Source organism: Thermobia domestica, chromosome 12, assembly GCF_964235325.1.
Source record: "Thermobia domestica chromosome 12, izTheDome1.hap1.1, whole genome shotgun sequence".
NCBI lineage: Eukaryota > Metazoa > Arthropoda > Insecta > Zygentoma > Lepismatidae > Thermobia > Thermobia domestica.
The window spans coordinates 186,216,610-186,234,425 of record NC_137465.1 but is presented as its reverse complement, the minus strand read 5'-3'; the positions used below and the strand labels follow the sequence as shown (position 1 = coordinate 186,234,425).

The 17,816-nt window shown below is 36.6% G+C and overlaps 2 protein-coding genes across 3 annotated transcripts in view; one reads left to right on the top strand and one right to left on the bottom strand.

Annotated features, from left to right (window-relative positions):
* Nucleotides 1-5,488, bottom strand: part of LOC145666898 (TATA box-binding protein-associated factor RNA polymerase I subunit B-like) — a 33,037-nt gene extending 27,549 nt beyond the window's left edge. Inside the window, exon 1 of the mRNA XM_081734484.1 lies at nucleotides 5,290-5,488. Coding sequence (XP_081590610.1) covers nucleotides 5,290-5,376 — 87 coding nt within the window. The 5' untranslated portion in view covers nucleotides 5,377-5,488. The remainder of the gene's footprint in view (nucleotides 1-5,289) is intronic.
* Nucleotides 5,489-13,886: 8,398 nt separating this feature from the next.
* The window catches only part of lqfR (clathrin interactor lqfR), a 61,011-nt gene continuing 57,081 nt past the window's right edge, over nucleotides 13,887-17,816 (top strand). Inside the window, exon 1 of one of the 2 annotated variants that reach the window (XM_081734482.1) lies at nucleotides 13,887-14,090. In XM_081734482.1, the coding sequence (XP_081590608.1) occupies nucleotides 14,059-14,090 (32 nt within the window). In that variant the 5' untranslated portion in view covers nucleotides 13,887-14,058. The remainder of the gene's footprint in view (nucleotides 14,091-17,816) is intronic. The other variant, XM_081734483.1, reaches the window with a different exon arrangement.

Below are 17,816 nucleotides of genomic sequence, written 5' to 3'. Positions count from 1 at the left end.
GTATTAAATGTTAATTATGCCATTTAAGTGGAAGTATTGGGGTTCAATTTTGAATTAATCCCCAATCGTTAACTTATTTCAATCCCAAACAATGTTTCTTAAGTATTAAGGAAAAAGCACAGCAACGTTTATCAACATGACACTTTTTGACAGAAGTTATTGATGTTTGGGATAGGCATATTTTAAAAAAGTCGAAACTAGCTTGCGGCAAGAAATACATATAAATACATATAAAATACATAAATTTCGCCTAAAGTTATAAAATCTAATTTAAACAGATCCCAAAGTAAAGTCCGGGTAGGAAAATTTTTGTCCACGAAATTTCACGTCGAGAATGGCCTGAAAGAAGGAGATGCAGAGAGCTTTTGTGAACGCGGCACTGAACCTCCGGGTTCCATAGGCCACAGAGTGAGTTAGTGTTTTTTTGTTATAAAATCTAAAAAGTTTTGGAGAGGGGATCGGACCCCCTCTAAATAGGCTCCTATTATCTGGAACAAACAGACGCGCACGTAAAAGAATTTTAGTCTTAAATGTCCATAGTGATTTCCCCGTTGGAGTAGTTAACGATTTTAAAATCCTATGTTACGAAGAGAAAAAGCAGGATTCCCCCGTTACCGTTCAAAACGGGATTTTCCCTAACCATCCTCCTCCATGGGGTTAAGTTCCAAAGTTGGCAGGTCGTTTGTAACAAAATTTTGAAAATTTACCGGGAAAAAATGAATAATTTGCTTATTTGTGTGCTAGATATGTTAGGAGAGTGGAAATTGTTTATTTTTCTCTATAACAGACTATAAACATGGAACTATTTGACAAGTACTGCGATGGAACAGGGTTTGAAAAAACCTGGGCTTTTTTGAAAAAGCCCAACCCAACTGGGCCCATATGGGTTTTTTCGGGTATTTTCGGGTTTAACTGTTTTTTTTCGGGTTTAATCGGGGTTTTTCGAAATATTTCAATGTCTTTGAGGTAAAAGTGTTAAAATGTGATTTATATTTCAAGATTATCATTGTCACAACTTGCAACAATTTTCTACTCACTGCTGTTTTGAAAAAAAATGGCCGCCATTTTGAAATTTTACATTCGATCGCCGAGAAATTCTATACAGCAAATTTAGCATATCTCGTGCTTCCACCGTCAAAATTTCAACTTAAAAGACTGAAAATTGCGCTTCATAGCGTGGATATTCGCTGGTTTGGAAAAATGGCCACCATTTTGATATTTTACGTTGGGATGCTGCCAAAATCTATACAGGAAATTTAGTGTCTCGTAGTTGTACTCTGAAAATTTTAACTTAAAAGGCAGAAAGTTGTGCCATGTAGTTTGTGTGGTAGAGGCAGACAAACGAGTTGAGTTGATTTTGCGTTTAACATCCCTTTCAGCAGCGAGGCTATATGAGACGGGACCTACTGATTAACGTGAAATCCGAACCACATGAGCACCCTCCGGGAAGCAAACCCGGGTCCCACGCCGAAGACGCGTACACTATCCGCATAGCCATGAAGGAGCTAGACAGACAAACAAACACATGTAGAACAAGTCATCTAGAAGCCTGACTGACGTTCGCCAAATATGAATACCAAAAGGGGTCTATTAATTTAAAACAAAGATACAATTCATGTTGTATGAAATAAATAAATGTTTTAAAATGTCTTATATGAAATTACCATCTTCCAGTGTAAATAAACCTGCTATATTTTCTCCATGAGAATAAGGGACCTGAGATTCCCCCTGTCCCCCCTCAACTTTCCAACAAAATGCAATGAACTGTACTCTGGTTATGAACAAAAGTATAATAGGCCGCGGTGGCTCAGTGGTAGAGCGTTCATCTCTAGTGCATGGAGTTCCTAGTTCGATCCCAACTCGCGCCAATTGAGCTTTGTAGTGGACAAATACCTTGTGCGTGGGCTTTCTCGGGATTCTCACGTTTCCTCCCACTTTCTCCATTCCGTCATGTCATTCATTTCTCATCATCACAGTCACCTTGATCATAGTAGGTATAACCGTGAGACTAAAGATTTCCTTTTATTTTTTTTCAATAATAGGCGAAAGTTCACTAAACAGCAGCTGCTTTTCTCTGTTCGTACCTTGCAGTTAATTGTACAGACTAGAGATGTCAAAAAACTTAAGAAGTACTATAAAAATGTTTTACAGAAAACAATATGCAAATTATTTAAATCAGTGGTACAATCTACCTTCAATATTCTTCGCGCGTTTAGCAATATTAATTTACATTTGCCAAAATTACGTTCGTCAGTTTAATCTGATGAAAAGCTGATTTTCCTCCCTGTGTCGTGTGTAATTGTCAGGACCAGATTTACATTTATCTAAGACCTGGACCAAAGCACAATTCTGTGCCCCTAGCCTCTGAAAAACATTATAATTCTTGTTAACTTATCTAATGTGTTGCTGGAGAAAAGGTAAAAATGTAGAAACCCTCAAAGCTATATATATATATATATATATATATTCCGGAGAGTATCCGAGTTTCCATCAAGTACAATGGAAAAAGTAGCATTGCAAATTTCGCTCGCTATTAAGTCGAACAGGGTGGTGTAATCCTCGAAATTGTTACATACAACAGCGTACTGTTTGTTCATTCACTAATTACAGGATTCCAGCCAATGTCAGAACTTTTTGTTTTTCACTTTTCGAATAAGCTGATATTGATAGCAGAAATGAAACGGAGATAAAATATAAGACATTTCCCTATCCCGACTAAATTTACGGGGACGCAGGACACTCGGGCCCAAAATCGGGACGTATGGCAGGCTTATGCGTAAAATAAATAGTTTTATTTTTGAAGTATTCATTTCCGATCCTTCTGTGTTTAATTCGGGAATTCCATGAGCATTTCTTTCATGGCGTGTACATCAAAACTTCCACTAGTACGGAAATTTGAACTCAGCACTTGAAATAGTAAGCGTTACATAGTCTTCGGAACCCCGAGCATTAAGCTTCTTAAATTTGACAAGAATTTTTACGCTATTGCTGGTGTTGATTTTACAGAATGCTTATTTGAAGAGTAGCAACAAATGACTGAACTAAACTGTTATTGTTGGAAAACCAAATTTTAGTTGAAGAAACTTGTATTTTACATCAAAGGTAAGAAATAATACTAACAGTTTTACTAATGTATTTACATATGTACTATTAGTACCGGCACCTATGACCTTAAACCCGTCAAACGTATGACTGATAATGTCCCTCAGTGTCGCAAGTCGACGAGCACACTAATCACGGAAAATATTTTCTAAAGTACAAAATTGCTTATTTTACTTCAAATAGGCTATAAGCATAATTTATACATTAATTTGTTCTATAACTATCTCAAGCTAAGTTTTTTTTTTTTTTTTAATTAATTAATTCATTTATTGCATTCAGAACTTTATAAAGGTCTTATGTTGAATGTTGTATACCTTAACGTGAAAGCCTCTAATTCGCCTTAAAGTCTAAAATCTGATAAAAATCACTTACAATGTGATCACCTTAGTTGTACCAATAATATACTAACAAATAGATCAAAAACCCAGGTGGTTTTTTTCAGGTGGGTCCAACCCGAAAAAAACTACCGGTTTTTTTCGGGCTGGGCCCACCTGGGCAAACCCTGCGATCGAACTACTTCGCGCACGGTTACCGCATGGTTGGATTATGGGAAAGTAACAAGCATTTGTATTGGAACATGGCTGAAGTACAGAGACGCTCCAGCTGGTATCCTTACGCAAAGATGAGAAATTACTCTCTATTAATTTTAACAGGGAAGGTTCTAGATTACTGGTCCCCCATGTAGGTTAGTAGCTGGGTTGGTTTCTTTCTGTACTTAAGTTTATACATTTAATTTATACAGTATTGCCGAGCGAGCGTTAGCGAGTGAAGGCGGGTTAGAGCCCCGTAGGGCACGTTGTTTTCTGTCTTTATTACTGCTGAATGGGAAGGGGGACCAGTAATCTAGAACCTTGCCATTTTAACATAATGGGTCCAAACTTCCCTAACCCTAAGCTATCCCGATCCTACTCTATGATATCCTTTTAAAGCGGTCCTAAAAATTGATAATCTTTATATTTTCGTAACTGTTATCACTTTTTTTTTGGGGGGGGGGGGGTCAAAAGCCAGGCGGATGACCAATTTCGGAATAAATGCCGATCCGTGGATCAGCAAAGTAAGCAGCTGCACTCGGAAAAACATCACCTTGTACGCATATTATCAATCGGCACGCAATTATTTGGGCATGTATCTGGGTAATAACAATTCTGAATATATTGGAAAACCATTTGAAGCAAGTAAAAGAGAGGGGTTAACTTTACAACGCCCATTTCAGCGGGTATACTCACTAAAAAACGACAAATTACACTCTGCTAATTTTATGAAAAATAGGTCAAAACTTCCCTAATCTTAAGCTAACCCGTTTCTATTCCTACCCTATTTATCCCCATCTTAGGGTTAAGTTCCAAAGCTGGACGTCCGTTCCTAGAAAATTTTGAAAATTTATCAGGAAGAAATGAATAATTAGCTTGTTTCTGTGCTTGATAATGTATAAAGAGAGCGAATGTTGTTTATTTTCTTATATAAACGGTTTTAAACATTGAACTATTTGGCAAGCGGAGGGAACTACTTGGCGCAAGGTTACTTTGTGGTAGAATTATGGTAATGTAATGAACATTTGTAAACATGGCTGGCTAGTGATAATTAGAAATCAATAGAAAGAAGTGGGGTCAAAGACACTGGACCCTCTTAACGGAACATTGACCGAAAAATCTATTAAAAGTCATTGTTTTATAAATCTAAAAATAAATTGTAGATGATGCGGTAAGCAAATAACTGTAAAGAAACGTGAAGAAAGTTATATTTTTCAATGTAACGGTAAGTAACGTAACCAATACGGTGGCAAAGTTCTAGAACACGGGTCCCTCTTCCCATTTATCTGTAATAAAGACAGAAAACAGCGAGCCCTCCCGGCCTCTAACACGCCTATTTTAGTACAGAAAGAAACCAATTATTACGCTTTTAGCCAAAAACTAGGCGGACTACCAACTTCGGAATAAATGGCGGAGCGTGTATTGTAGTCTACCCCTACAACAAATCGACGTACCGGTACATATAAAATAGGTCTGCATCAATTTTTTATGGGATGTAAGTATGCACGTAGACTATGAATCAGTACGCAGCTAGTGTGCAAGCAATAAATAAATAAAGTGTAGAAGGCATAAAGGATATTATTAACAATACTAAACGTGACATTGAGGTAATGAATGTATGTGACCTCGTATTCTAAATCTCCACGAAAAATATTACCTGTGACTGAGTCTGACATTCAGTACAATAATAATATCCTGCTGATTTGAGAAATTCTGTGCCACCACACACTTCACATTCTAACATGTTCGCTTATATTTGCAGTTGCAACGAAATACAATTTTTCACACAATACGCTAACAAAACAAGCACACACGTGAAAATGAAGTTCATGAGTTACCGGCACCAATGTTGCCAAGACGTTCATTAAAGATTCCACTGGATTAACATAAACTATCATTTTCTTTAATGCTATAGGGCCCTATCCGCATTTACGTCGATTCCAAGTATTCGCTCGACGAACCGTTCGTGAGAGTAATACTAACTAACTAACTAACTAACTCTATGGCCTATGGAACCCGGAGGTTCAATGCCGCGTTCACAAAAGCTCTCCACTGAGTTCCATCATTAGCTAACTGCATCCAGTTTCTACTTTGTATTCCAATCTCTGCGAGATCCATCTTAATATTGTCCTCCCATCTGTGTTTAGGTCTTCCTAATGGTCGTTTTCCGATTGGTCTTCCAGTCAGGACTTTGAAAGCGTTTCTACTTTCTTCCATTCTAGCTACATGACCCGCCCACCTAAGCCTCCTAGACTTGATGACCCTAACAATGTTGGGTAAACCGTATCGCCATTCCCCATTCCCGTTCCTCTTGGGTCCGAATATTCGTCTCAGGATCTTGTTCTCTAATACTTTCAGTCTACGTTCTTCCCTCAGAGTAAGCAACCATGTTTCGCAACTATACAGAACAACAGGCATGATTATCGTTTTATATATTTTAAGCTTCAAATTCCTCGACAGAATTCGCGACGACAAGAGATTTTGAACCAAATAATAACACGAATTCCCTGCTTTTAGCCAACATTTAATTTCTTCGTGAATATGATTTTCGTCTGTCAATATTGATCCTAGATATTTGAAACTATCCACTTTATCAAAAGTATTATTTAATATTTTAACGCATCCATAATTTGCTGTATTACGGTCCCGACGCACTTCCATGTATTTAGTTTTTTCTGCATTTACTTCTAAACCCATGTCCCTGCAAGCGTTTAATAAGATCTATGCATTTCTTTCTATTGTTCTCATATCATCCTCTATTAAATTTACATCATCAGCATATGCCATAACCTGGTGAATACCGTTCAACTATAGCCCCTGGTTGCTATCTTTTTTTCCTTATAGCGTATTCCAGAACAAAGTTAAATAATAATGGCGACAACGCATCTCCTTGTTTCAGGCCATTTTCGACTTGAAAGCTCGTGGACAAAAATTTTCCTACCCGGACTTTACTTTGGGATTCATTTAAACATATCTTAATTAATCCAATTAGTTTTCTCGGTTTTCCAAGTTCTGTAAGAACGTTGTATAATGTTTCTCTCCTAACCGAGTGGTACGCCTTTCTAAAATCAATAAATAGTTGATGTACCGGGGTATTGTATTCCCACTTTTTTTCGAGTATTTGGCGAATGGTAAATATTTGATCAATAGTTGATCGATTTCGTCTAAATCCGCACTGATAATCTCCAATAATTTCGTCTGGGTATGGGGTCAATCTTGCTAATAGAATATTTGAAAGGATTTTGTAGGATGTTGACAGAAGAGAAATGCCTCGATAATCATTAGTCAGTTTTGTCGCCTTTCTTGTGAATTGGAACAATGATTGATTCTTTCCACTCTTGTGGCAATTCTTCCTTGTTCCAGATAAGAAGAATGAGTTTGTGTATCTTGTTCCACAATTTTTCGCCTCCAGCTAAAATTAAAGAGTAAATCCAGCCAAAGTGAGAGTAATACTCCCGGAAGTAAGTTTTTCGCGCGCTAACCTAGCCAGCCAAGTCACAGAATTTATATCATGGGAGTCAACGTGTAACCAAACGAGCCCTGCGGGTAGGGATGCGCACGAGTCGAGTCGAGACAGAATTTTCCTGAGAAAATTCGAGTCGAGACACAGCTCTTCCAATAGAAAAATATACGTTTTTCGAGTCGAGACATCACTTTTGCAGCATATTTTCGAGACGAGACAGCCTCAAATTGTGTCTCGTGCGCATCCCTACCTGCGGGGCTTTTAACCCGTTCCTACTATTACTAATACAAGTACTAATACTAGTACTACTACTAATAATAATACAACAACAACTACTACTTATCTGCTCAAAAGTAAGTAAATAACTTTTTTTTGTATTTTATTTTAATGAAAAGATGTTAGGAAAATTTTAAAAAAATAAATCTTTCCTCAGGCCGGGTTTGAACCCACGCCAAAAATGATTTCCATTACCAACACATAGTGCTAGCATGCTCGGCCACGTATAATAATATTTATTCTACGCTCGGCCACGAGGACGAACGGCAGTAACCTTTTGATTTCTGCTATGTGTATACTGCGTGGCAAGTAATGGATAATGCCAACCAATGAGAACCGTGTATTTAGTTCCTACTTCCGTGAGTATTACTCTCCCGAGCTAGTTCGTTCGCTCGCTACCCTAGCCGCTGTTTGAAGTTGGTCATGTAAAATGTACAGAAAATTTTGGGCAAGAGATAGAACCCAACCAACTCCTGCGGTGCCTTTAACCCGTTCCTCCTCCTTCTCCTACTACTACTATTAGTATTACTACTACTACTACTAATACTACTACTACTATTGCTACTATTACTACTACTACTACTACTACTACTTTTACTATGGATCCGTATAGTAAAACTGCAAGCTTATTTTACTGAAAAACTATTATGAAAATTTTAAAGAATAATCGGTAAATCACATTTTTGAGTATCATTTTCAATCTTATTTTAATGAAAAAAATGTGTTATACAGTTGCTATAGGTATACTGATTAAATAACTAAAGCTCAAGTATAAGTTGGGATGGTCAAACAGGTGTGGAATGCGCTTATTATAGGATTGCCATTGGCACACGGCGCTGCAATCGGAGCAGAAATGCTGGGGAAAATGCTACGAAATACAGCAGGTTCTATCGACAAGAAATGCCATAGGATATGCCATGGCATGGGAAATGCTATAGCATTTGCTACTTTACACGGTAGGATATCGATGATACGATTTTTACTACGAGAAATGCTACGATAAATGCTTCCGTCTAAAACTAGCCTTAGAATCGAGATCTGCGTTCCAGCGTCCCGAAAATATTTCTCGGGACGCTTAAATGTCCCGTATTTCAGCAAGAAAAAAGAAGTCATATTATAGTTTGATTTTTTTCCCACAGGATTAAGTATAGCGCTATTTACGGGTAAATCATTTGTGTACGTTTGCTTAACTAGGAAGGAGAAAATCTACTAAAATGGAAGAAAGTAAATTAGTATATAATACTTCTTCTCATTTTAAGCATTTCAAAGATTCTCGTAATTTAGTAGCGTCCAGGATTTTCATTTCTGAAAGATGACAACCCTAGTTTATGAATCGGTTTGTGTTAAAGCAATACAAAATCTGCGTTTCAGTATGCTCGCATTGAAGTTATCTTTTATTCTGTCTTTGAATATGTTGTTTTGCAATAGGTAAATAATAATAATCATCAGTGACGGCTCTTGTAATAAAAGATAGCGTGGGCCAAGCCTCAAGACAAATACTTTATGGTTACTACTAGTACTATAACTACCACTACTAAGATGTAGTAGTAGTAGCTATTCTTATTATTTGATTATTAAGTGAATTGCTTAAAAATAAGTCAAAATTGCAGTCAGAAAACTTATCATACTAACACATCAAGTTCCCTTTGGGGAACCCATGGTACAATTTCTACCATACGGGTGTTTCATGGTACATTGCAGCATTATAACTCTCCTATTTGAGGTTTTTCGTCCGTGTTTTTTGTTTTTTTGTTTTTCAAGTCCAGAGGTATTGTAGAAGACCTTACGTATGGTTTCATACCTTCCTGCGCCGAGACATAGGAGGTGATGACGTCATAATTCTAAAATTTATATTTCTTTTATTATTTTCTGGCGGGTCTACGTTCATTATTTTTTGGCGGGCTTATTTTTGCACGTAGAAGATTGAAATTTTGCACAAACATTCAGTCCACCGAGTAGTATTTACCAGATTTTTTTCATGTTTCTGCGTTAAAACAGGGGGGGATCCAAAGAGACAAAAGTTTTAAAAAGGAATATTTTTGCCAAAAAATCCCTTTCTTCGGAATTTTCCCGCCTTAGATACATGATGGAGACATGTGAATGGTACCGCCTGAAAGTTCTGAAACGCAGTTCTATTCTGAAGAGAATGATGGGTGAAACATGACCCTAGGGTAATTAGGGAAGTGTCAGGGAATTTTTATCAAAACATACTTCTGTATAAGGGAATTTTGGACATTTTCGGTTTTTTTGGGGGGGGCTTATTTTTGCACCTAGAAGATTGAAATTGTGCACAAACATTCAGTCCACCGAGGAGTATTTACCAGATTTTTTTCGTATTTCTGTGTTAATACAGGGGGTACAGAGGGGCTAAAAGTTGAAAAGGGAAATTTTTACCAAAAAATCCCTTTCACGGGATTTTCTCGCCTTAAATACATGATGGAGACAAGTAAATGGTACCGCCTGAAAGACAGTTCTATTCTGAATAGAATGATGTCCAAACCATGATCCTAGGTTAATTAGGGATGTCTCAGGGAATGTTTACAAAATATCCCTCTGTATACGGGAATATGGGACATTGTCGGTATATATTTTTTGGTGGGGTTACTTTTTCACCTGGAAAATTGGAATTCTGCATGAACAATCAGCCCACATAGTAGTATTTATCAGATTTTTTCAGATTTCTGCGTTAAAACAGGGGAGTCCAGAGGGGCTAAAAGTTGAGAAAAGGGATATTTAGACCAAAAATCCCTTTTTTCGGGATTTTCTCGCCTTAGATGCATGATGGAGACACATGAATGGTACCGCCTGAAAGCAGTTCTATTCTGAAAACAATGATTGGCGGATTATAGTCTTACCTGAGATCATGGTGTTTTACGGTAATTTGGGGCATTGTGGGGATTCTTGATAAAATTTCTCCCGCCCTTAGTGTTAAAGATAGATACTTGAAATTTGGCACACACATTCAGTATACCAAATACTATTTATCAGATTTTTTTGAGATCTCTACGTTTACACAGGGCCGCTTCAGAGGGGCCCAAAGTGTAAAAAAAAATCCCTAGAAATTTTCCCTTTGACATCAGTTTTTCCTCTCCTGGTATATGATATGAGCATGCAAGTGGTACCATTTGAATGCCAGCTCCATTCTGAAGAGAATGAGGTATGATCCATGATCCTAGGATAAATAGTGACGATGCAGTAGCTGCTTAACTGAAAGTCTAAAAAATACCCCAAAAACCCAAAATTATCCCTTAAGGAATAATCATTGAGCAACAACGTAACATAAAATATTTTCTGTAATAAACGCTACTCACCTAATTGTCTCTACATATAATCTTCTCTTCTATGCTTAAGGCTGGATAATTTCCCGATCTCTTTTGTGTTGAATTTCTTTATTGTGGTAATATAATCTTTGTATGTAGACAACATTGTTAGTGCATTGAGTTGGACTTGGCTCATCGAATTCCTTAGACAAGTCTTCACGCTTTTTAATGTATTGAAACAACGTTCTGATTCTGCTGTAGCTACAGGAGTTGTCAATACTATGTCCACCAGTTTTGACACCTGAGAGAATGTATCTGTTAAGTCATTGTTACGCAGAAATAGTAATAAATTACTGGTGTTATTAATTGCTCAAAGCATATCATTGTTGTATGTGACCGATAGTTCGGACTTCAGCTTTTCTATATTCAGCATTGGATAGGAACGGAATATAACTGTTAAGTCATTTTTCTGAAAGGAATGATTAAAAATGGCAATGTCATGAGGGTCCACTATTGAAATCGCGCGTAGTACTTTCAAACAACACGATTTTATTCATTATCACACAGTCACACGAAAACACAGGGGAAAAATAGCACATACGACACTAGGAAGATGCGCAGCTGAATTGAAGGTTGGACACGCGATTGATTTTGCATCCCTTCAGCAGAAGTAAGACAAGAGATCAAGGTCAAGGGACAAAACGAATAAAAGTGCAGGATCAACAATCTCTACAGACGAAACGAAGTTTGGCAACAAGCAACCTTCAAACCTTTTCGTTCGGAGGGGGTCGGGTGCAATCATATGATGAGCGCCTGCGATTCTTAGCCCATGCCTTCTACATTCAAGCTGGGTTTTCACATTGTTCGCCAAACAAATCAATGTAAGACGATACTAAGTCCACACTGAAACAGCTCAGACCCTTTTCCCTTTTATTTTGTATGACTGTGTGCCCATAAGCGTAAGATGGAAAAACTAATTTGAAGGAGTCCGAGAAATTATTGCAACAATACTAGCAAGACAACTTAAGATATATACATTTTTCTATGATAATATAAAAACCATGGGAGGGCCCCTTTATGACGAACCGCCTCTAACAATAATAATACCCCGTCTTCTTTAGCCTAACCGGCATAATTGTGGGACGTAAAACTTAAAGATTTCAATAATAATAATAATAATAATAATAATAATAATAATAATAATAATAATAATAATAATAATAATAATAATAATAATAATAATAATAATATAGGCATAATAATAATAATATAAAATTAGAATTTAGATTTCTGGGCTTTCGGCATCTATGGCTATTTAAGCCCGTCACTTTTGAAGGGATGACGTCCCTCAGCGAGCACACTATCCGCGGAAAGGGAAGAAAGAAGGGATTGAAGAAGGAAGGTAGCGGCCGCGGACATATATGTTAGGTACCACCTGGTGGGAATGAGGAAAACCCAGGAAAGCCTCATTCAGGATGGCTGGTCTGAAAAAGCTTTTGACATTTTTTTGACCGAGTGCTTCCACTGGGAATAGAATCCAAGACCGCTCGCACCGAAGGAGAGAACGTTAGCGACTACGCTACGAGGGGCCACAATAAAAAAAAACTATATTCTGATTCTTTACTTTATGTGTTTTTACTTTTCTGTTACAAAAAACTCTTGATTTTGAAGCCAATTATCATTTTATTTTTTAAAATTCAGCAAAGAAAGAAAACTGTTTATAATATTTATAGTGCAGATTAAGAATAGTACATCAAATTCAAAAAAGCAATTTTTCTTTCACTTTCCTTGCTTTAAATGGTTTTCGAAGGAGTTCTGGACTTTTATTACCCTGGCACATGCCCAAATAATTGCGTGCAGATGTGTGTACCCCTATGTGCATTGCAAATGCCTTTGTATCATTCTAGTACCTACTGTCCTATTATATGCAAGTATTTCATCAAGAAATTCACTCGCAGTGTCTTTCTTTGTTGTTGGCGTCAGAATTGTATTCATGAGTGCAGAGTCACTTTGCGCGGACTTCTTCTTATGATATAAATACCAGTCCGGACATACGCCATAAAAACGACTGTGTAAAACAGAAATCAACCTGTGCTAGGCGACCACTAAATGCAAGAATGCTATCTAATCGAGTCAGAATAGGAGTACAGCAGGTAGCCCACACGGAGGTGCATCCACAGAGAGTGGACGCATCAGGTAGTTTAGAACACTTGCAACTCTACACTTCTAAACATGAAATATACTTTTCTTACAATGTGCAAAAATAATCTGCCGGTGGAAATTTGTGTTACACAGTCATCTTTTGTATGCACTTATTAATTCTAACCCTAGTACACCCTTTATAATGGTTTTACACTTGTAGTATTATAGATGTAAACATGAAATATTTGTTTTTTCCATCGTAGAAATATTCTTTCACCACTGAATTTAATGAATTTAATACACTACACCAGTGATCGCCAAACCGTCCGGGGTCATTTTCGGTAGATCGCGATAACGTCTCGGATGGATAACCTCGATTCCTCTACTGAGCTGACGATAATGACAAGGGTCACTGACGACAATAACTGCTCTTCCCCCGCACAAATGCCATTGTCAGCCTCATCTTACAGTTGATTGTATATGCGTGGGGTTGTGCGCGTTGTTTTTCGTGTGTATATTAGACATGTGCTAACTTAGATAGTTTGATTTCTTATTTACTAGAAATGTAATTTTATAAACAAAAAACAATTGTAAGTTTTTTTTTTAAAAAGTAGTTGTTTTTGGTTGGTAGCTCACAGTAGGACTTAAAAATGGTACGATACTCAAGCTTGGGAAGGTTCTAGAACACAGGTCCCCCCAAATAGGTTAATAGCTAAGTTGGTTCTTTTCTGTACCAAAGTTAATTATTTAATTCACATAGTATTGCCGAGTGAAGGCGGGTTAGAACCCCGCAGGGCACGTTGTTTTCTGTCTTTATTATAGTTAAGTGGGAAGGGGGACCTGTGTTTTAGAACCTTGCCCTCAAGCTTCATAAGTTTGGCGACCATTATCCTACACAATCCTTTTTCATATGCACTCTCTCATTTTGACCGTAAAATTACCATGTTTATGACGGAGTATTCATAATCAGTGCTTTATATAAATATTGCCGTGCATGTTAAGCACGAACGACTCCCTTAAAATTTTATTTTTTACATAGTCAATTTTTAACCTTTAAAAGTTATGTTAATAACTTTCATATCGCATATCGTTTCTTTATTGTTTGGGAATCTACATGAATGATGGGAAGATGACGTCTTCTAGTCAGCCATGTTAGATTGACTGTCTATGGTTTGTAAGGTGTTGAAGGAAGTTAAGTTTAAATGGCCGAATCCGTAACCATCAATTACTAATTGGACAATATTTATAAAAATTAAGACTATTAGAAGACCCAGAAACGATAAAAATGTGGAAAGTGCGAGAACTTGCGGATAAAGTGTATGTGCAAATTATTTGTCTAATATTTTTCGACATCGTAAAAAGTCATTTCGTTTATAAGCTATGATTGAAGTATGAATTATGTATTTTTTTCATAATAAGTTATGTAGTGTGATAGTATAAGTACATTACTTTCTGGAGTAAAATTAGATGATTATGAATTAACGGCAATAGAGGCGTCAATTTATTAGCCTTGTATTTTATATGTATATTCAAAGCTCGTACAAATGCAAAGTAGGAAATTGAAGAGTAATAATAGTAATAATTTTAAAAATTATAAACAAAAGCAAATCCTTCTGTTTCAGTAGTGTTAGGGGAATGGATGGTTATAATAGTGCATTATATCTTGACGTATTTGAAATTTGAACTATAAATCTAGATGGTATCGAAAGTCGGTCTAAAATGTAAAGTCACGTCAAAGTGGTGAAATATTTTTGTGGACATTTCTGATAAGCCTATGTAACGTAATTTATGACGTACTTTCTTTAAAAAAATTAGTGTTGTGTAATTTTTTCTAATTAAACTAAAATGACAAAAATTACCATATTACTAGACGGATGGATGTCTATAATCTGTCAATAAGTTACTCATCCTCTTTTTGCGACTGGAATTAACGATACTGAACTGATTTGGTATTCACTTTTAACCATCATCGGTAGATTAGGGTCACTTACACGAAACTTCACTTTTCGAAATGTCATCTTGCACTTTGTGTTGAGTACAGCTGAAGACTAATTAGATTAGTTTAGTGACCTTTTCCGTAAATATGTAAGAAATACGGGAGTATGTTTAGTACAAGGGGTCCAGAAGCACGTAAAAAACAAAATTTACAGGAGAAATGAATGATGCAAGTACTTAGACGTAACATAACGTAACCAAATCTAACCGAACCTAACATAAACTAACCTAATATTAGTTGAAATAAGCGAAATTCTATCATTTTTTGGAAAATTATGCGGGACCCCTACACTAATATAACATAAACTAAACTAACCTAACCTACCCTAAACTAAGCGAATGTGAACAGAAAATATCAAAATTGTAATATTTTTTTAGAGAAAAGAGCTGAACCTCTTCTGCTAAACATAGGCCGAAGTATGTAATGTAAGAGAGAAGAATGAGACAGTACAATTGAAAGTAAAAGATTTAAAATCTTTTAACATACCGTTACTGTGAGTCAGAATTATTCCCATGATTGGTAACATTTAGGCTCAGAATCTAGCAACATGCTTATCAATTGAAATCCTCCGAAGAAAAATCTGTTCAAATCTGGTTCATGATAGCTTTTCTTTAGTGCCATAGGGCAGTGGAATAAAATAAAAGTAATAATAATATACGGTAGACAGGAATGAAATGTCCTTACACGCACTATAGATGGGAGGGCGGGGAATGTCACAGGCTATATAAGTTTCCGGCTGCCATCTTGAATTCAGCTTTAAAATTTACGGTTAACTTTACAATTCCCGCTCTCGCTGATATACTCACTGAGACACGAGAAATTATACTCTATTAATTTTATGAAAATGGATCAAAACTTACCGAACCTTAAGCTAACCCGTTCCTACCCCTACCCTGCTTAACCCTGTCGTACTCTGCTGTACCCTTTTAAAGCGGCCTTACTTACCGATACCGATGGAGAGTGCATTGCATAATTTACCCAAAATTTCAAATGGAAAGAGGTAGGTGTGTATGTATGTTTGATATGTCACTTAACTCTAAAATTTGTTCAGGAGTTGATTTTTTTTAAAGCTCTTTGGAATTTTGAGTGTTTTAATGCTATTTCCGTTATTTCTTATTTCAGGTTCGTTCATTGAAGGCGGTTCTCAATAAAAATTAAATACACACAGATTGTTCTGATATCGGGTGAACGAACTGAGATCATCGCAGATGATTTCAACCATCGCTATCCTGAAAGGAATCCTGTTCTCAGTTGCTACTCACCTATCCATATTTAGGGACACAGGAGCTGTTGAATATAAGCTCCATTTGGGTGTATCTAAAACTGCTACTCACGATGCATCAAGAACAGTATTGTTGTTGTCCTTTCAGAAAGACCCTCAAAGGAGGATGTGCTGTGTGTTCATGGAAAGTGGCGTGAGTCGTACCACAATAACAATCATCATAGGCATTCTACCATTACTGGCATATCACATGCTGCAACTCAGAAGCTTTAATGCTGCACAGCCTAAGTTTTATACTTTCCATCAACTGTAGACTTCTTCGCCTCCTCCCTCTCTTTCCTGCTACTATACCCTCTAGCACGTTCCTCATAAGGAGAATATTAAAAACAAACAAGTGACACCAGTAGAAGTTGAAATTATTGGAATATATGACTATATTTTGTAAACGAACGCCAAGCGGCTATTGTTGTTGTGTCGTCTGTAGCCGTTCTAGGTTTAACCCGTTTGGGGCCTGTTTTAAACAGCACCTGTATCTAAATTTCGATTGGAAGGTATCATCTGTGTTGGGTGGGATAGAATTCCTTTTAGGATGGCGGTGGTTGAAATAATCTACGATGACTCTCACACTTCGTTCACCCAATATCAGAACAGTCACTTTGCGTTTAGCTTTCGTGAGAACCATCTTTAAATTAGCTAATCTGAAATGAAAAATAATGGAAATACCATTTAAAAGCTTAAGAACAGTTCGAGTTATACGAGAGACAACCGCAGATATGAATTCCTGAACAAATTTTATTCTAGATATTGTGTCCCAGACACACTTCCCATTTGAAACTTTGAATCCAAAATGACCGCCGAGTTGCAGTATGGTCTGTAACATTTCCCTCCTCGCCTATAATATGTGTAGGAACATTCCATTTCTCCCTGTTGCGCACTCTTTATTTTATTCGACTGTCCTATGACTTTTGGCGCACGCTGTACGATTAAACAATCTCAGAGCAAAGCATAACGTTTTACTAAAAAATTCGTGTGTAACGGTTTCGTCAACTATTTATATTAACTTTTTGATAAAACCAAGAGGTATATAAATAGATGCAGAAACAGTTACACATGAATTATTCTAGTAAAACGTGTTTTGTTAGGTTATTTTAAGTGTACTTTAAATCAGATTATGTAATCTATGGTTATTTCCTTCGCATATAAGTGGAATTTTTGAGTTGGTGTTAAGAGCTGTACATGTCCGAGTAGTAATAAATATAGAATCTTGTTACGACGTTGCTTTTTGATCGTGTATAGTGAGAAATTTGATTTGCAAACTTAACTATGGCATTTTTGATGCAGGCTTAAGAACTAACTGAGTTCATTGCAGGCACTGATTGTCAAATGTTGTTTATCGAGATTAGATTCTCTTTAATAATTACTTTCAGAATGCAGAAGGAATTCGGAGAGTACTCGATTAGTATTACTGTTCCTCATTAACTGTAGTAGAATGGAAACAGGTAAAAAAAAAAAAAAAAAAAAAAAATCTGGTGTATGTGCATCTTCGTTTCTCCCTGGTCATGTTCCACTAATTCACTTAATATTTCTAAAATTCTTGTAGCACCTAGTACACTTCACTATTCACGTTAAGTGTTGTAAATACATTGAAATTCGTTCCAGAAATGTAATTTGTAAAATAAACGTTTTTAAAAGTTGCATTACAGTACAATTAATAATGATGGATTGATGCTAGAAAAGTGTAGTTGACAACAATATGTGGTCCAGGATTTGGAAAATGTTCAGGTAAAATGTATGAATAAAGAGATTCGCTATATTTCACGGTTGA